General features: G+C 54.0%; 2 protein-coding genes across 4 annotated transcripts in view; one reads left to right on the top strand and one right to left on the bottom strand.

The window, feature by feature from the left end:
* MATN4 (matrilin 4) overlaps positions 1-15,973 on the bottom strand; it is a 25,220-nt gene extending 9,247 nt beyond the window's left edge. Inside the window, exons 1-2 of one of the 3 annotated variants that reach the window (XM_082065098.1) lie at positions 15,882-15,973; positions 15,463-15,642 (exon numbers count right to left, since the gene is read on the bottom strand). The gene's annotated coding sequence lies outside the window, so the exon portion shown is untranslated. Of the gene's footprint in view, positions 1-8,927; positions 9,059-15,462; positions 15,643-15,881 lie in introns of those variants that run through there. The other 2 variants (XM_082065097.1, XM_082065099.1) reach the window with 2 other exon arrangements.
* On the top strand, positions 5,827-20,189 carry RBPJL (recombination signal binding protein for immunoglobulin kappa J region like; the record flags this gene model as incomplete). Its single annotated transcript, XM_082065769.1, has 12 exons — positions 5,827-5,836; positions 8,895-8,943; positions 13,856-13,981; positions 15,594-15,664; positions 15,923-16,038; positions 16,882-17,056; positions 17,626-17,763; positions 18,432-18,541; positions 18,640-18,780; positions 19,099-19,254; positions 19,493-19,596; positions 19,916-20,189. The coding sequence occupies 12 exons, from the start codon at positions 5,827-5,829 to the stop codon at positions 20,187-20,189; spliced, it is 1,470 nt and encodes a 489-aa protein (XP_081921895.1).

Here is a 20,189-nt window from a genome sequence, read left to right as displayed (position 1 = left end):
GAGACACAGCCTTTTCATGGGGTGCATGAGCAGCCCAGGCACCTGGGACACGCAGCTCCGCAGCAGGTGTCAGGAGCTGCCATGGAGCTGGCGGTGGGGCTGCCGGGATGGTACCAGGCTGCCAGGAGGCTGCAGCCCTACAGCCACTTTCTAGGAAGCCGTGGGGCTGAGGCGAGCTTTGGTTTGTGGCCAGGACCACTCGGGTGCCTGCGCCCCCTCCCAGGAACACCATCAAGGAGCAAACAGTCCCTTCTATCCAAGCTTTGTCTCCCCATTTATTTAGCAAATTATTTTTCCAGTGATGCCTTTTTTGGGGAGAAAGCACTCACTAATCACTAAATATTTTGGGGACAGCTATGCCACCTATAACGTTTATGCAGCTCTCGGCTCTCCAAGCCTCCCTTGCAATGGCAGGCTGGCATGCAGCCTGCGTCTTGCAGCATCCAGAGAGCTTCAAAGCCAGCCCAGAGAGAGGAATGAGCTCTCAGGCCAGGAACCAAGGAGGAGGAAACCGGTTCACGACTGATCTATTTTTAACAGCATCTGAGCTTCGGATGAAGTCTTGGCGCGCCCTGCGGCTGGAGTGGCTGATGCTGCGTGCGCAGGGCAGGGCAGAGCTCAGCCTTGCATCCAGCACCAGTCCTGGCAGCACGGACCCCAGCTGGGACAGTGCCCTGGTCCCTAATTCAGTGTGACACCCAGCCCTGCCCTAGCAGCAAGGCAATGGGGATGGGGAAGCAAAGGTGATGGGACAGATGCCCCTGGGTATCTCTCCCACCATCCCACGCTGCACAACTTCCCCTGTTACCTGCTCTCCTCACACCCCTGGGGCTGGCAGCACTGGGACTGATTTGCAGTTGCCCCCACCCCGAGGACTCCTGCACCCCCCAGAGTCCCAAGCCACCAGCCAGGAGTGGGAGGGAGATGGGTGGGAAGTGACCGGCTGGCAGGCAGGTGCTGCAAGTCAAGGCAAACACAGCACCGGCTGCGGCACCAGAGACCTTGAGATAACGCTGAGCTATAAAGGAAAAAAGGTCCAGGCAGGGCCAGCACTGCTGGCCAGGCTGGCTCAGCCAAAAGCTGCGGTGGCCAAACCATGAGGGACACTCGGACCATCTCCTGACTGTTTAGAGTAACGCAAGGGGTAAGCCAGCCTGTTGTTTGTCTCTGCTGAAGGAGATGCTCAGTACACGGTGCAAGGAGGGTGACCAAGTGAAGAGTCACACATAAAGACAGAAGGGTCAGCAATGACCCCAGCCTTCTCTCAGCTCCCCTCGGACAAGGAGAACATGGAGATGAATCCCCAAACAGGTAAGCCAACACACCTTCCCCAAGCACCTTCCCTGGGCAGCCCCTCAGGGCACTCGCATCCCTCCCAGCTCTGCCGCTTGTCTGTCCGCTCTCCCTGCCAAGCACTGAGTCTCAGGAAAAACAGCCGCTTCAGGTTTCAGTGTGGCCTGCTTGGCAGCTCTCTCCTGGCTACAGGTTAACAGAAATACCCTGAATATTCCCCTTCTGGTTCATGCCCACAGGTGGGACCTGGGTGCATCCTCCCTTGGGCAAGCCCAAAGGATAGGGCATGGCAGGGTGAGGGATGCAGCCAGCCCTGCACCTCCTCGCTGTTACAGGGGTCATGGCTTTACATGTAGAATTGTAGAGGGGATGAAGCAGACAGAGGAAGAAGGGGTGAAAGGCTCGGGAGGTGACAGTGCATTCACAGCCCAGGAAAAGTCCTCACTGTAGTGTCACAAGGAGAAAAGCAGGTTGTGGACGATGGCTACAGAGCCATGAGCCAGGTCTCAGGTACAACCATGTGCAAGATATCATACAGCTGGGCACACCAGCCTTTAGCTGAGATTTCTGTTTACAGCAAAAGAACCACACGACTCCAGCCACCTGCCTGGGCTTGGCAGATCTTTGGCATGTTGTGGGAGCTGCAGCAGCCCTGTCCTGGCTCCAGACCCCACAAGAAGCCAGGACAAGGGGTCACTGTGGATTGTCAGGAGTGGGGCATGGCTGGGGGCCCCTTACTGAGCAGGGTCACCCAGCATGAGCAAAGCCAGAGGGCTGTCCTGTGCAGCATGCCCATGCACGGGAGGAGACACGCACAGCGTGCCTGGGCATGCACAGCAGGGCTGCACCACACTGATGCTGTGTGTGCTACCAGCTAATAGCATGTATTTTTGTGCTGGAAACCTCAGCTGATGCTAGAGCAGCCCTAGACATGATGCTCCTAAGACTCAACTGCCTCATCTGCCTCTCCACGCACGCTGGTTTGTTCTGTAGAGCTTTTCTTTGTGGAGACCCAACCAGACAGTTTTGTCAGGCCATAATTCAACTCCCACACGAGTGTTATTTGATGAAAGGGCCAAAAAAAGCCCCAAAACAGGCTCAGGAGCCTGGACACAGACTCCTTGTGCTTAGGACACCAGAGTCCTGCCAGGACAAGAGCAGAAAGGCAGCAAGAACTGGCTTTAGCCTGGAGGATGGGGAGACAAATTTTCATGTCCTCGGCAGGACAGCAAGTCCTTTGGGTCTATGCCCGAGAGAAAGACTGTCCAAAAAGTACACAAGGGACCAAGAGAAGATGACTGCAGTATGTCTTGCCCCAGGCACAGAGGACAATGAAGAGCGAGCAGCTACCTCCTCTGGGAGGTAGACCTGGGTGCCCCCGCTGCGAGGTAGACCTGGGCGCCCCCCGCTGCGAGGTAGACCTGGGCGCCCCCCGCTGCGAGGTAGACCTGGGCGCCCCCGCCGCGAGGTAGACCTGGGCGCCCCCGCCGCGAGGTAGACCTGGGCGCCCCCGCCGCGAGGTAGACCTGGGCGCCCCCCGCCGCGAGGTAGACCTGGGCGCCCCCCGCCGCGAGGTAGACCTGGGCGCCCCCCGCTGCGAGGTAGACCTGGGCGCCCCCCGCTGCGAGGTAGACCTGGGCGCCCCCCGCTGCGAAGTAGACCTGGGCGCCCCCCGCTGCGAAGTAGACCTGGGCGCCCCCCGCTGCGAGGTAGACCTGGGCGCCCCCGCCGCGAGGTAGACCTGGGCGCCCCCGCCGCGAGGTAGACCTGGGGGGTGCACAGTTCGTAGCAGTGCCTCTGCTGTCCATGAGCGCCAAACCCACCCTCGGGACCATTTAACAGGCAGCACTGACCATGCATCCCACCACAGTTCCAGCATCCCAACATTCATCCTCCACAGTGGCTTGGTGACAAGTTGCATAGCCCACAAGAGAGGACAGCAAAGCAGTTTTCAGAGCAAGGAAGTGTCAGGGAGCACAAGCACATCAAGACCAGGAAAACAGCATGAATTTCTAGTCCAAAATGGTTTTTCCCCCCTTTTGAAGGACTGGTGTGTCCTTGGTTCTTCCCAAACACACGTGTGAGAGAACAAGAGCAGGCTCTTTCCAGGACATCGCAGTGCTCTCCAGTTACAATGCAGCCTGAATGGGCCAAGTGCCACCTGGAAGGACATGTTGTTTGAAAAACAAGGCTGCATTTCTCAAACAGCACATCATGGTGCCAAACCCAACGGGAGCGAACCGGCAGGAGTGCTGTGACAGGAAAACCTTGCTGCATGTAGAAGAGACTTCTTTTTCTCTCTTCTTGCTCCCCCAAAGAGTGAATTCCTCATTTTATGGGGCCCACTCCTGCGCTCACTAGGATTAGCACATTCACAGGGAGGGCAGGAGGAAGACGGGTTTCTTGTCCAGGTCCATATGCAGGCTGAGTGACAGATGCCTTTGTTTCACAGCTTATGGACTTAACATTGTACAAGTCCCAACAGGCTTATACTATTCCCTAACATACTATGAGATTAGATTTAAAGTCCCTTTGGGAGGGAAATGCCAGATGTAGCAACAAACAGAGCATCCCCTTTTAGATGTTCTCCACAACAGCATGTGGGTTCTTTGTCTGTCACCCATCTATTCCTAAAAGACCTGGCAGTGCAGCTCAGCTGGGAGGAAAGCCTCATGTCCAGCCAGCCTCTGCACTGAGACACGGTACCGGGGCTGCCACGGCAACAGCTGGCAAGAATAAATGCCATATTCACTTGCAAATTAAACACGGCCTCTCAAAGCGCTTGTTAAAGATCTAGCCAAGAGGAAAACATCAGATGGTCAGCCAGTTCTCCTTGCACAATTAATTATGTCAAGAGATGGCTCCTAGTTCAGGACTGCTGGTGGCATTTCTCTCTTCCTCTCTGTCCCACTCAAGACCTGAGGCTGCAATTGTCCCCTGAGCTGTGTGACAGGCAAACTCAGCCCTGCTCCTAACAGGTATTCTAAGCAAAACTGGAGGGATCTTGGAATACTTTAAGATTTTGATGAAGAGTGATCAAGAGGAGAAAGACCCACCTTACTGACTCTCTTTAAAAAGCAAATGCTCTTCTACAAACAGGTCCCTGGAGGACGGCTGAACTGTGCCAAGAGACTTCAGACTTTGGAGGAAAGGAGGTCTGGGCCATCCAGAAGCTGAGGCAGCAATCCATTGCCCAAGTTCTTGTTCTGGGAGGAAGGTGTTAGAGAGCATTTTTTTGTTTTTCCCAGAAATATGCATGTTCAACCACAAAGGAAAGAGAAATGGCCCAGAGCAGCTCCTGGGCTGGTGCAGAATTTGTCAGCTGAGCTCCTGATGCAGCAGAGCTGGTATCTCTAAGCCATGAGACTGATAGTTACTAGTCTGTCTCCCAAATCTGCTGGGACCAATATCCCCAGCTGACCTCCAGCAAGCTGACACGGCACAGACAACCACAGAGAGCGCCTGCTATCCCAGCCCCGCAATCATACATTCATTGCCTGACCTCCTTCTCTAAATCTTTATATCATATTTCTCACTCTGGAGACGTGACTCAGTGTGTTGGCATAAGGAAATAACACCAGGAGAATATTCTTGCGCCTCTCCCCTTTATCCTACCTATTCTGCTATGTGTTTAATTGAAATAACAGAAAGCGAGGAGTGTTTGGTGGCTGCAGAAAAGCACACAGTAACTTTTCGTCCCTCCTCAAGACAAAAAAGCAAACCGGTTGAATTCTTTGTCTAGATACTTTTCACAGGGAGAACCTTAAAGGTAGCAAAGGAAACTACTCCCACCTAACTTCACAGCTGCCACGTCCCTCTGATAGAATGACGGCAGAACTGCTGTTCCAGGACCAGGACAACATCAGCCCATAGGAGATGCACTAGAGAAGAACATCTACCAGCACTGCAGTGCCCTGTGGCCTCACTTCTGCCCACACTGAAGAGCAGGGGCCTTGGGGACCCTTGTTTCTCAGCATCATGCTGTGTCAGCACACCCAGATGCTGCACAGAAACCTCCTGTGAGAGCCACCTGAGGCCATGGCTGAGGACCACTTGGCCTCAGCCTCACCCCTGTGTGGGATTAGCCCTTTCTGGTCAACCTGTGAGCAACTAGTTGAAATCATCTAATTCTGTTGCATTTACTGAGTCCTTGCCAAAGGTGCCTACAAGGTCTTTGCTTCCAGGAGAGATCAGGGAACAGTCTGAGGTTGCTTCACTGAGTCTTTTGTATCTCATTAAGCTCTCCAAGGCGAGTCCTACAGCATGGCATGAGGAAACACAGACCAGGAGAGTCAAAGCCACTTGCTCGTGGCTGTGGGAAGCTTGTGGCAGAGCCAAGAGCCAGGCTGGCTCTCCCACCTGCATCCTGGGATGAGGGCACAGACCCAGCGGGGTCAAACAAGGGCACTTCAGACAGACAAGGGAACGTCCAGATGTGCTTTAGGGAACCTGGGCAGCGGGCAGCTGCTCTTGGTCCACGATCTGCCTCAATAGCTTGACACGAGAGGTTCAGCAGATGACTGGGAGAGCGAAATGGAGGAGCGTTAGTGGGATTGCTGCCTGGCATTTGAGCACAGACTGAAATGCTTGTGTCACTCTCATCCTGAGTGGTACTGGTAAAGCCAAAGCAAGATGCTGTGAAAAGAGAAAAAGAATGAAGGGTCCAATGTGACACTTTGGGGAAGCCATCCAAGTCCAGCTGCAAGCTTAGGAGCTCTGAATACCCACAGGCAGGGGTTTTCCATCCTTTTCAGCTCGTGGACCCTGCTAATTTTCCAGCCAAGACACAGACTCTTGTACAGTGGGCTAATTCTGCTGTCAATAGATCTGTTCCTACTGACTCTTGCTGTAGACCATGGACTCCTATGGGTCTGCAGACTACAACTGAAAGACTCCAAAACTTGACACACTGGCACCATGACACAGCCCAGAGATGGAAAGGCTGAAGTTTGGAAAGAGATCAAATTACTGCCGCCCCTCTGCAAGGGACTGCAGCTGATCCCAGTGGATTTCCCTGATGGGCACCAGAGGGGCCATGTGGATCCCTGTGTGCAACCAAGGGCTTGCCTTGCAAACCACCAGAAGTTTGCAGAAAAACAGACACGGGCAAAGGCAGAAACCTGCTGGGGAAGAAGGATCCGACCTCCAAAGAAAAATTATGGGAAGGACACACTGCCCGACAACTAGAAAAGCTTCAGACCCAGGATCACAGCAGCCCAGGGGCATCCCACATGGAAACACTGAGCCCCAGTCTCCGAGTCTCCTGAACACACACCCACACCCTCCCCTGCTTTAACAGCGCTGGTTTTAAACTCTTTACATTCAGCCAAGACGAGAGAGGGAACAAAGCCTTCTAAGTGCTACCAACACTACTCGATACCTGAAGGTATGCCAACAGAGCCCAAGTGATCAATTTGCTACTGTCTGGGCCCAAAGTGGAGAAAACACGATTACTGAGAGGTAATGACAAGGAGCCGCTCAGCCTCCCAGCACAGCTGGAGCAAACGCGTGTGACATCTGGCACAAGGGGCACTGACTGGTTCTGCAGGAGTGGCTGATTTTTATATGTTTCTTTACAGGCACCACTCTTTTTTTTGTGTGTGTGTTTTTTCTAAGTCTCATTTATTCATTCGCAGTAGGGCTTGTCTGCAATTCACATGTGCATGTAGATACAAACTACTTCTCTCCTCCTCCAGGTCTAAGCCCTATTCATCAAGCATTTGTAAATGGCATTTTATGAGCACTGAGTTTTTAACAAGGCAGGCACACGGCTCGGAAAGTGAACAAAGGGGCCCCTATTGGAAATTTTAAAGATGTTTAAACAAAGGCTTCTCTTGAAAACCTTCAATCCCTGATGCCAACCTCAAGGGAAATGCTACCTTATGGGCAATCAGAGCACAAACATCTTCTGTGACCACAGATTGCCTACAGCAGGCTGCCTTATTGGCTTCGTCTTTTCTGTTCTCTACCATCGAGAACAAGGGCAGCTCCCGAGCCCATCTTGTACTAATAATGTCAAATTTCTTTAATTCCTCAGGAAAAAAAAATACAGCTACAACTTCCAAAGAAATCAACAACAGCTTTTTTCCAGTTAGATGCAGCAATACCCGCCTGCTTCGACAGAAATTGTTGTTTTACTACAAATACCAAAATTTCTTGGATGCCTTCCAGATGGGAGTTTGTATTCTGGACGAGGCCAAATTTATCCACATCCTGGTGGCAAACATTAGGGCTGAGATCTGAGAGCACATTAGGGCTGAGATCTGAGAGCAGACTTCCCCACACACACTTTTTGCAGATACCAAATGCCAGTCTAATGAATCCCTGAAGAGATCACAAGAATCTGCTTGTGAAATGCAGTTTCTACTCATTCCCGAGAACCTGCACACTCACTACCTGTGAGTAATTGTTCTTTGAGAAAGAAAAATCCTATTATTTACTATCAAGAGACACTACAGAGAGTCCCGCAGGGATGACTTCATAGTAACTTTATAAATAAACTGGGCTTGACTGAAGCAAAAATCAGGGTTTAAGCAAAAGAGGTAACATTGTGTGCCTTGTTTCCAAGCCAGGGCTCTGAACAGGTTCCTCTGTCGGAGTCCTTGTCCCATCCCAGTCCCACTGCACACACGTGGTGGCTTCCTTGGGAGCAGGACAGTCCCATTCCTGTGCTGGCCTCATCACCAACACCCGTTCCCGCTCCAGAGCCCTGACTCCCGGACAGATTCAGCAGCTCTCTGCACCGCACCAAAGGCTGTCCTGGCCGAACGAGGGGGGAAGCCTCAGCGGAGCACATACCAACACATCACGTATCTGCTCAGCTCCACTTATCTCGGACGGCTGCATGTCAGCACAAATACGATGAGTGCAGAATAATCCGATTTTCCAAACAAGTTTTCCCACGTAATTGCTTGGAACAAAAGTGCCCAAAGCTAATTTTTCTGGGAAATTGTAGGAATTCTAAGTCAAAGGTGTGTGATTGCTTGTGCAAACATATTTATGGGTATGCATAGACCAAATTTTCCAGTCGTGCAGAAACAGTGCGTAACTAACTTAGGGCACACTTTTAAGCTTATCTTTGTGCAGGATCTTGATCTCCTATTGCTCAGCGCGCCTTGCCCAGGTGTACCCGACCTTATTATTCTCTGCTAAAAGAGATCTCCTATTGTATAAGCAGGAACCTGCCCAAAAGCTAGGCAAAAGGTGAGCAGAGCACGCAGACTGCAAACCGCGCCATCCCGACCGTGGAGAAGAGTTTAGATCCTCCACACAGCCCCTGAGAGATCGAGGGGGGTACCGTGTCCACCCAAACACACCGCCCAGCCCGGCCACTCGGGAGGGCAACCGCTGGCCCCGCTGCAGGGGCACAAGAGCACACAGACGGGGGGGCTTCGGGAGGCCTCCAGAATAAAACCCATGTCAAAGGCTCTGCTCTTCCTCCCCCCTCCACGCCCCGGCTTTGCTTTCTGCTCCTCACGCCCAGGATCGCTGCTCCAACGGAAAGCCCCCCGGAGGCTGCCGGTCCCCGCGGCAGCAGAGCAGCTCAGCCCCGCGGGGCCGGGCTCACCCTCCTCCTCCTCCTCTCCCTTCCCTTCCCGCAGGGCCGGCGGAGCCCCCGGAGCCCCCGCACTCACCCGCGGAGCTGCTCAGGTAGGGCGGGCGCGGAGCTGCGCGGAGCGGCGGCAGCGCTGGGAGGCGGCGGGGCCGGCGCGGTATTTAACGGGGCGGGGGGAGCGAGGGGGGGCGGCGGGGCGGGCCCGGCCCCGGGGCAGCGCTGGGGGGGCTGAGGGGACGTGGGGGTGTCCGCGGGGTCCCACCTGCCCCCGCCCCGCGGGCCGTGTCCGTGCAGGTGCCCACGGGCGAGCGGGAGCTGCGCGCAGGTGGAAGCGGCGATCGCCGGAGGTGTCCGGCGGCAGCGAGCGCTGCCCGGCCCGGGGCCGCCACAGCCCGTCTGCCCGGGGAGCATCCGCCAGGCAGAGGCGCTTTTGTTCTTTTTCTTTTTCTTTTTTTTCCTTTTTCTTCTTTTTATTCTTCTTTTTCTTCTTCTCTTTCTTTTTTGTTTCCTTTTTATTTATTTTTTTTTCTTTTTCCTTTCTTTCATCTTCTCCTGCGGTGGGAATGCACTTGGGAAGCCCCATAAACTCAGCAGGTCCTGGGAAAAGGAGACTCCAAGCTTAATGTCCATTTGAGCTACGGTGGTGCCCTGGGAGTCTAGGAAGCTCTGCAGGTCGTGGCTGCAGTGTGGGGAGGTGCGGGTTGAACCAGGGAGCTGCAAAACAGAGCTCTGAGGGCTGTAGAGCCTCAGGCTGAGCTTCAAGCAAGAGACCCAACTGATCTGCCTGCATATAGCAATGGAGATCATCAGTAGAGGCTTCTTAGACACCTTGGAACAGGCCTTCCCAGCCCTCCATCTCTTCTCTGCACTTATGTCAGTCTAGTGGTGGCAGGAACCACCTTTAGCGCTTTATAGGACTGTGTTTTAGTGCTTTAACAGCGCTTTCCTTCCTCTTTGCACTGACATCAACGGCTACATGAGGAACAAAGAAAGGACACCACAGTAAATCACCACTTTATCTGAATTTTCTAGCAGGCAAGCCAATACTGCATTACCAAACTTGGGGATTTTGAGGGTGTTGGTGCTGCTGGGGCAGGGCAGCCTGGAACATGCCCGAGGTGACCACCCCGGCTGGCCCCCAGTGTCCCCCAGAGCTCACGGCCACAGGGGTGTCGTGCTTCCTGCCCTCAGCTGGTGTTTGCCGTTGGTGTGGTCGATAAATCCCCCAATCCAGAAAAGGCTGAATTTCACTTGTGTGTGCAGCAAGGAAAATATAGGATTTATAAATACCCATGCATATACAAGGGCTTGTGGGTTGGGTTGGTCTGGATTAAAGGAGGTATTGAAAAATGAGGGAAGCCAGAAACTGCAGGCTTCTCATTTCTGTGATTTCTAATGGCTTTTCCTGTTGCATAAACATTGCATTGACTCCATACCCAAGAGCACTGCAGGCATTTTCTCCCCTGCTCTGTACAAAATATAGCCCAGACCTCTAAAATGGATGTTTTTAGTTAGGACATTTGGTTTCCCCAAGCCCAACAAAGAACAATTATCCTCTGTGGCAGCAAGTCCCCAGCAAGCTGCGGGGCAGCCATCTCCTGAGCGAGGCAAACGGCAGCTCCTTTGTGGGGGAAAAGCAGCAAATTACATCTCTGCACTTGAATTCAGTGTTACCTGCACTCAAGGACAGTGTTACCATGAGTTAAAGTTCTTGTATAAAGAGCTGATTCGAAGTCCCAGTTCCTAAACAATAGCTGCCGGGATCGTATTTTGGTCTCCTGAGTCAGGTACTTTCATTCCCAGGGGACCAAAAAACTGTATCCCTTGCTCTGCAGGCTGAGCCGGTGAATGTTGGTGAACTGGAAAGCAGCAGTGCAAAGGCAGTTCACTTCTCCTGGTGCCCATAAAGTGCCTTTTCTGCTCCTGCACTCACCCAAGGGTGCTCACATGGGGTGCTGTGGGACTTCCCGGCCCGATATGCCCTGGCCAAGCAGGTGGTGATGTAGGGACCAGGATACATCCCACGCCGTGGCTGTCTCAGTGAGGACATGCAACCCAGTGGCAGGGGCAGGCTGAGCTGAAAAGGCCCCTTGGCTGGGTTCTCCCGTGTCTGTGACACCAGTGGGAGCCATGTCTGTGGCGGAGTGGTCATCAAGGGCGGCAGCTCCAGAGAAAGGCAGGACACCTGAGCTGCAGGGCTCTGCGGCCAGGAAGGCACAGCCCTGCCCGACCCACCGGCACCCAGGAAGGAGAAAATGTTTTTCCCGGCTGGAGGCAGAACAAAGCGCTGATTGAGACCCCCACGCTTGCTGCTAGCAAGGCGAGGGCTAATTTTCAGCTATGGTGTTAAACATTGCTCCTAAAACATTGCTCCTAAAATCAGCAATGTGACTGCAGGGCCTGACCCCACCAAAGCCTCTCAGCGCCTGCATGGGTTCCCTGCATGCCCACACAGGGCTCTCCTCCTTTTCTGCTTCCTTTCCCATGGAAGAGGGCACAGTGACACGGCCACGGCTGGCAAACACCCACGGGTGCCCTGGGTCTCCCCCACACCAGGGCACAGCCACCCGGAGATGCACCTCAAAGGGTGTCACAGCCTCTCCTGAGGCACATCCTGATCTAAAGCGAGGAAAAAGCCTCGGCAGTAAGCGTTGCGGAGCCAGGAGAAGGAAAGGCTTACAAAAATCAGTGTAGGAGAAAGGTGGTGGCTCCCCCCTTGCTCCCACATAATGCCCAACTGTGTGTGAGAGCAGGCGAGTCCCAGCTGAGACCTCAGGCTCTGAAAAGGAGGCTTTTAACCTGAGCTCTAAGAGCCCGGCCCGTGCCATGCTGCTAACATGACACTGAACTAACACTGCACTACAATCAAAGCATTTTAATAATTTAATATAATAAATGTCAGAAGGAGTGAATAATTCCCTGTAATCCTGAGGAGGCTGTAGGTGCCAGAAGGAGCCAAGTGGGTACATTGAGCTGCTTAGCAATAGCCCTTTGACTCTCTGAAGGTAAATTTGAACCAGATGATGGATGCTGGGTGGTCGCCTCTATGGGCAGAATGGTGAGCACTGTTCAGAAGTGCGTCAACTGAAACAATTTAGCCTCAAAATTTGGAAGGCAATGGCTGCAGAAGATGGACAAACAAGTTTCTAGGTAGTCGATCCTCCAGCTAGACATCAAATCTGAAGAACTACAGTCTGTTTACCTGCATTTGGGATGAACATTCCCACTTTAAGCAGTAAATAGCATGTGGATTATTATTCCAGAAGGCCCTTTAATCAGCTCGGGGCTGTAACCCACGTGCCTCTGGTATTACGTACGGATGGCAGGGAGCAGCGGTACCTGCACAAGCCTGGCCCTGCCCCGAGCCGGTGCCCCGGGAGGCTCTGCGGAGCAGGCGTTGCTGCCGGCCACGCTGTCAGCACACGTCTTAATCCCCAGGCTTTGGCAATTTGCTCCTGAACACTCCCTGCTGCTCGCTCTGTGCTGGGTTAATGGGTTCCTCCAGCAGCTTGGCGGGGATCGGTGCTTCCCAGACAGACCATGAGCTATGCGGATGGGCACTGGCGAGCACACCCGTGCTGGTGGGTGACGGTGACAGGGATGGAGCGTGTGTTCCCACCGCGGGGACACAAGCAAGGACCCAAAGCTGCACTCCTCGTTTTGCACTGAATACCGAACAATGAGACTCGCCAGGAAAAAAATCACGCACCCAGCCTGGTTCTCCCCTCTCTGTGGCCGCTGTCTCTGATAAAATGAGGGCAAAATACTACTGAATGGAGCCAGCAAGGTTTAGCGCTCACTTTTCACCGTGTTGTAGTAGTGTAAAAGAAGCCAAGGTCAGGCCAATGGGCAGCCTTTTCCTCAATCTGTTTCCACATTTATCCTGATCACAGCCAGTACTTCTGTAAAAACAAGCAAACAAAAACTTCAGCAGAGAGTTTCCCAATCGGTGGTTTTAGATGATCTGCAAAGGTGGATCAAAGCTGAAATCACACTATTGCTTGGCAGCACAGGAGCAAGGCAAATGCAGATTGCCATGATGGAAAAAGACCAAATAACTTTCTTACAGGATCTCTTTGGCTGTGCAAAGATAGAAACCATTCAGTAGATAGAGAGGCTGGAATGAAGCTTTTAATCAGGGCACCTCGGGCTCAGATCCACCTCATCTCTCTGTAGCTGGTTGACGCCCAACTTACTAAATTAACAGAGTTAAATGCCGGGTGCATGGGAACTCCTTCTAGTTAATAGAGCAGAAACAATCAGTGAAAACACCTACTTCTTAGGTATCAGAGAAAAATGCTACTATTTTCACCCAACAGCCCCTGCAGAAGCCAAGAAGCAGCTCCTCCCCAGCTGCGCTCACGTCTCAGCAGCATCCTTTCCCTAATCACCCAAAAGCCATCCAGCAAGAAGCCCATCAGGTGGAAAAACAAATTAATAATCGATTAGAGCACTGCCACCATCACATGGGACTAGAAATCTTAGAAATGTGCATTTAAGAGCTATACCCATAGTCATAGGATCATAGAATGCCCTGAGCAGGAAGGGACCCACAAGGATCATCAAGTCCAACTCCTGTCCTTGCACAGGACACCCCACAGTTCACACCGTGTGTCTGAGGACATTGTCCAGTTCTCTTCTTCAACACTGTCAGGCTTGGGGCTGTGACACCTCCCTGGGGAGCCTGTTCAGTGTCCAGCACCCTCTGGGTGAAGAACCTTTTCCTCATGTCCAACCTGACCCTCCCCAGCACATCTTCCTGCCATTCCCTCGGGTCTTAGTGTTTGATTGTGTGTGTATTTGATTGAAAACCCACAAAGCAACTATTCAGTTATCCAAACTTCACATTTTTCAGTGCCAACCCTGGTCTTGCAGCAGCTGAGATGCTCTTTGGGCTCCAGTGTGTTCTGGTGGGAACCCCGGTCCAACCTCTGCACCCCATCAGTCTGGACACAGAGGGAGCTCCCAGTTCTGGTGTTCCAGGACTAAGGAACCTCTGTCTTGCAGATCCAACCCGTACCAAACCAACCCGCTCCGAGACAGCGTGCGGAGGTACCTGCAGCTGCCGGCAGACCAGACGGTGCTGATACTGCACGCCAAGGTTGCACAGAAGTCATATGGCAATGAAAAAAGGTAGGAGATCACTCCAGCCTCTCCAACAGCCACTTCCAAACCCAGCTACCTAAAGCTCGATTTCAGCCTTGCTACATTTCTCTAATCTAAGCTGGTGAAGCAAATGATTTGACACATCCCCTCTCCATCCACTCGTGACCTCTTTGCATCCAAAACTATCGTTTAGGCTTCATGAACTAGCACAAGAAGGATATTAACCCATCCCAGTTAGACATGCCTAGTGGTTAGATTCCGCCTGTGAAGTCCTGGAGATCAGGAAGATGAAGTAAAAGAAGGAAATTAATTATCAAAATCTTACCTCCCAAGAATGAAATTACAAAGATGAAGAAAAGGGAGTGTTAGAATTTTGAGTGCTCTGGAAATCTTGTCTTAAAATCTGAACAGCCACAGCATGGACTGGGGCGTTTCCCTCAGTACCCACGGTCTCCAAACACCTACTATTTTTGAAAATCCTTTCCGCACTGCAAAAACACCTTGAGGTTCTGGCTTGAATCTCCAAAATTGCTACTCGTGGGCAGTGACGTCAGACTGTGGCACTGTAATGTAATTATTCCCCCATTAATCCTTGTGATATAAATAATGCTCCGTTATTACCGAGTGTGGAGTAGCTCTGAGGGGACAAGCTCTACCCCTAAGGCATAACCTCCCCCAGAGCCCAGCGACCCCAGGAGACAGCTCCAGGCTGGGCTGGCTGTGCCCACAAAGTCCTCATCACACCCAGGGGCTGCTGCTCCACAGGTCAAGGTTTTATTTTGGGACTGGGTCTCCCAACCAGGAGGGAAGCCCCCCCCCATGGCTGAGCCTTTGGGACAGCCCCCTCCTCCCCCTGATCCTGACCCTGTGCAAGGGATGAGTGTGAAATTCAGATGCCCGGTGTGGAGAGGGAGAGAAAAACAGCACAGAGCTCCCAGGTTAAAGCTTAAAGGTGCTGGCGCTGTTTTCTTTCATGGTGGGAGCCAGGGGACCGTACCGTGGATGACTTGTTTAAATAAATGTGTACGCAGGATTTTAGGGCTCTGAAATATCCAACCCCTTGCACTGGTGTTTTCTCTGCTAATGCTTTACCCAGTAGCAATAAAGGATGAATTTGCACTATTCACACAAATGCAAAGACAGTGGAAAACCAAATAAAACACAGGAAAATAGGTTTCCAAAACTCTGGCTATAGATTTATTTGCATTGGGCTCTGAACCTGGCTGTGAATGCAAACTCTGTTCCCAACCTGCTATAACTCCCACATGGCGGGCAGACAGAGGTGGGGGCCCGATCCCTCCTCAGCTCAGGTCAGGGGGGCGCAAAGCACCCTGTCCTCCTCTCCTGGGGCCGTCCTGTGGGCTCGTGGCCACCAGCAGCACCACCAGATGTGGCAGCTGCCCAGATGCTGCAGCTGGAAGCACCAGCACAGGACAGGGAGGCTGAGACAGCCCTCCCAGCCAGCCCTGCCTGTCGCCCCCAGCCAGGGTGTCCCCAGCCCCACATACCTCTCAGGACACAGGGTTGCTTCTGGTGCTGGTGATCCCCAGGCGAAGGTCTCTGCTCTCAGTGCAGCCATGCTGGAGCATCTTTTCGGGGTGCTGGAGTGCGGTAAGAACATATCCTCTTGTCTCTGTAGGTTTTTCTGCCCTCCACCTTGTGTTTACCTGAGTGGGCCGGGATGGAAGCTAAAGCAGGAGCAGATAAAAGGTAAGCGCCGGGTGGCAACCCTGCACCTTTTGTTCCTCCCCATGCCACGGAGAGCTGCCCTTCGCCTCCACAAAAGAGACAGTGACCCCATTTATTTTATCTTTGCCCCCAAAATCCTCTTCCCCCATGAGGCTGAGACCTCTGTGGTCCAGACCCAGTGGGGACTGGAGCCTTGGCCACCCCATCGCACCAGGAGAAGCCGAGCCCACAGCTGTACCTGCGCAGGGGCTGGAGGGTGTTTCTCCTTGTTCCTTCCAGCCGGCGACCTGGGAGAGGCGAGTTTTCGGGTGTGCGGGTACATGGGGCTGGACAGCATGGGCAGCAGCCTGATGGAGACCCAGAAGCTGAGCTTTGAGGAGCAGCCGGACGCAAAGGTAAAGCCTGATGCTCCCTGGGGGCTGTGCAGTGACACCCTGTGGGGAACCTGCTCATACGGGGGCTGTGCTGCCCCTGGTGTCACCCCACACCCTGGGATGTCACATCATCCCCTTCCTCCAGATGCCATGGTCCTTTCTTCCCAGCCATCACTCCCCACTCGCCCACCTTGCAAAGAGCTCCGTCTTTCTTCAGCACCATCTTTTCAGGTCCACAGCCCCATGGCAGGGAGCTGTGCAATTTTTGGCAGCTCACCTCAGCCCCAGTACATTCTCCCAATGAGCAACACTGTTGCTTATCTCAAAATGAAAGTCCTATCTTCCATTTGCAGATAAACTGAAAAAAGTCAATCCCAAAGTTCAAGAGCTTCAGTAAAGATGTGGCATCTTTTGATAAGGGGAAAAAAAAATAAATTAAAAAAATAATAATAAGTATTATCTAGGGTTCCCGAAGAGCGCAGGGTCTGAGCAGGGCCAGAAACCTTACAAAAAGAGCCTTTGTTTGCAGTGCTTGGGTTGCTGCTAAGGCACAGCGTATCGGCCAGGATGGTGGGGAAACCGTAAACCCAGGGCGATTTCTCATGTTATGTGGGATAAATCACACGTGAACAGTCATTTCCATGAGGAATTCTCTGCCCCCGGTGTAAATAAAGCCTCTGCTGATCCCCAGCTCTTCATTCCACCTGTAATAACATCTCTGGTCATTTCCCCCTTTAAATGAACCCGAGGCTCTTTGAAAGGGCGCTATTATGTCCTTGCAGGGCGGTGAGGAGGATAAGGAGGGTGAGGAAGGCTGGCGGGGCTGGGCTGGCGCTGCCCACAGCCCCTCTCTGCCCTCGGCAGGGATTCAGCTGTGCCAAGGCGCTGTACATCTCGGATGCCGACAAGCGCAAGCATTTCCGTCTGGTCCTGAAGCTCTTCTTCAGCAACGGGCAGGAGATCGGCACCTTCCACAGCAAGCTGATCAAGGTCATCTCCAAGCCCTCACAGAAGAAGCAGTCGCTGAAGAACACAGACCGTGTGTACGGGGATGGGTCTATGGGGAGGAAAGTGGGTGCAAGCCCAGGGATTCTCCCTGAGGGCTCTGGAGTGATCCAGGCTGGACCCAGCACCAATGGATACACTCAAAAGAGGATGTATGTGGGCAAATTCTTCACCATAAGGCTGGTGAGGCGCTGGACCAGGCTGCCCGGGGAAGTTGTGGAGGCCCCATCCCTGGAAGTGTTCAAGGCCAGGCTGGATGGGGCTTTGAGCAGCCTGGTTTAGTGGAAGGTGTCCCTGCCCATGGCAGGGGGTGGAACTGCATGATCTCTAAGGTGCCTTCCAACCCAAACCATTCTGTGATTCTGATGTCTCTTTTCTGAAGGCTTCACGCACCATGAGGCGTGATGCTAATGTGCTGCCCACCTTGGAACAGCCCAGCTGGGCTGGTCCTCACATACAGAGAACGGCAGCGAGGGGGGTGGTAGCCCCTGCCAGGCTGGTTACACGAGTAACCAAGACTTGTCCTCCCTTGGCTTGGCAAAAGCCATAGTTCAAGCCACACAAAGAGCCAGCAAACGCTAACCCAGCCACGTCTCCCTGCAGTCTGCATCTCCTCGGGCTCCAAAGTCTCGCTCTTCAACCGCCTGCGCTCCCAGACCGTCAGCACCCGCTACCTGTCCGTGGAGGGGGGAGCCTTCATCGCCAGCGCCAGGCAGTGGGCAGCCTTCACCCTCCACCTGGGTAAGGAGCCTCATGGGGCTGCCAACAGCTGACATCAGCCATGCCTGCAGCACGGGCTGTCCCCTCCTGCAAAGCCACTTCTTGGGGTAAAAGGGGTGGGAATTAACCTGGGCATGCAGGAATCTGGCTCAGGTCTCACCTCTGCCTGGTGCTCCTGGGCTATCTCTGGGGCGGACAGCTATTTCCCACTGGCTTTGAGGGTTAACATCAGGCCCTGAGAGCGCACAGGCTCTGACTGGGACAGCAAGAGCGGTACCAGAATGGAGGTTCACAAATCCATGCAAGTGACTTGCCTGGAAGAGGCCAGAGCCCAGGCCATCCCTGTGCACACTGCCCCCGGTGGTGTCCCTGAGAGATACCGCATCCCAGTCTCCAGAGCATCCCTGCGCACACTGCCTCTGGCAGCGTCCCTGCAAGGTACCACATCCCAGTCCCTAGAGCATCCCTGTACGCACTGCCTCCAGCAGTGTCCCTGTGAGGTACCGCATCCCACTCCCACTCTCCCATGCTGGGCTCCTAGGGGGCAGTGGTCTCTCCAAGCAGTGAGCACCTGCAGAGCAGAAAAAGCAGTAGGAAAATGCTGAGAGCGTGGCCAGACCTGTGCACAGTGAGGCAGCTCAGGGTAACCTGCTCAGGGTGCTGACTCTGCCTCTCTCCTGCCCTGCAAGCTGACGAGCCCAGCGCCCACAGTGAGTTTTCCCTGCGGGAAGGGTACATCCGCTACGGATCCGTGGTCCAGCTGGTCTGCACGGCCACCGGCATCACCCTGCCCCCCCTGGTAAGCCCCCACCCTGCAGGTGTCAGGCACACAGACCTGGCTGCTCTGTGCCTCCGAGCCATGGGTGCCATCCTCAGGATGACGCTGCCGCCCCGCAGATCATCCGGAAGGTGACGAAGCAGTACGCCATGCTGGACGTGGACGAGCCCATCTCCCAGCTCCACAAATGCGCCTTCCAGTTCCAGGGCAGTGACCGCATGTACCTGTGTCTCTCCATGGAGAAAGTGATCCAGTTCCAGGTACGGCAGCGTGAGGAGGGGGTGAGGACCCCGGGGTGCTCCACGTTATCTCTGTGAGCTCCTTCATGTTGCCGCGGGCTGGGGAACATATCACCAGGAGGGGTCTTCCAGTGAAGGGGGTTTCATCCAAATTAAGGTCAGAATCACTGCAAAGCTATCTGCTTCCAGCTTGCCTGCTTCAGTGGGGACATCATCACTGAGGTCTTTGCACAGGCAGCAAGGAAAAGCAGAGGCACTGAGTCACTGGGCGGGGGCAGAAGCCAGGTGTCCTGGCCCCAGTCCCCTGCAGTGTGTTTGGAGCTGTGACACTCTCCACAGGCATCTCCTTGCCCAAAGGAAGCCAACCGGGAGCTGCTGAATGACGGCTCGTGCTGGACCATCATCGGCACTGAGACGGTGGAGTACACGTTCAGCGAGAGCCTGGCCTGCGTCCGCCAGCCCGTCAGCCCAGTGCCGCTCATCGCTGCGCTGCAGGTACGCGCCATGCCAGCCACGGGCCACCCCTGCCTCTCCATCACCTACCTCCATCGCGGCTCTTGCTGCTGAGCCCTTCCACCCATGCTCAGTATCTCCTGGTTTTGGGATGCTGTGGGAATGCCTGGGTCTGGACCGCTGTGGCAGACATGGGACACACGGGCAGAGCATCCTGCGGGAGAAGGAGTCTGGGTCATTCCACCCTGTAACACGCTGCCATGTGCTCTGCCCGGCACAGCTCACAGGTGGCGGGGACGTGGCCATGCTGGAGGTGCAGGGGGAGTATTTCCACACACACCTCAAGGTCTGGTTTGGAGACGTGGAAGCAGAGACAATGTACAGGTAACACAGCTGGGGGGGCTGGGGAGCAGGTAGGGAATGGTAGGTGGGTTTAGGCAACTCTTGGAGGGAGGTGGCTGCCAATCTCGGGGACGGGAGCTCTCGCACTGCCTGTTCTGCAGCACCAACCACGAGCGTGGCCAGGAGAGGCAGGGGCGAGTCTGGGTGTGCCTGCTCTCTGCCCTGGCTGCAGCCTGGGGATGGCAGTGGGTAGGGGACACAGGGACATCGGGGGGCTGCAAATGAGCAAGCAGCTTCACACTGAGCTCCAGGCTGGAGAAGACATGCTGGCTCACATTCTCCTCTCCTGCATTGTTCCCAGGAGCCCCAAGTCCCTTGTGTGCGTCGTCCCCGACGTCTCAGCCTTCAGCCGTGACTGGAGGTGGCTGCGATACCCCATCACAGTCCCGCTCCTGCTGATCAGAGACGATGGCCTCATCTACTCCAGCTCATTCACCTTCACCTACACCCCAGAGCAGAGCTTCATCCTGAGACAGCCAGTTCTCTCGGATGTCCCCCAGGACTCAGACAAATTACTTGACAGCATCCATCAGGAGTTCACCAGGACCAACTTCCACCTCTTCATGCAGAGCTAG

Source organism: Streptopelia decaocto, assembly GCF_964273445.1.
Source record: "Streptopelia decaocto genome assembly, chromosome: 14".
NCBI lineage: Eukaryota > Metazoa > Chordata > Aves > Columbiformes > Columbidae > Streptopelia > Streptopelia decaocto.
The sequence above is the reverse complement of the archived record's forward strand: the minus strand, read 5'-3'. Positions and strand labels throughout refer to the sequence as shown.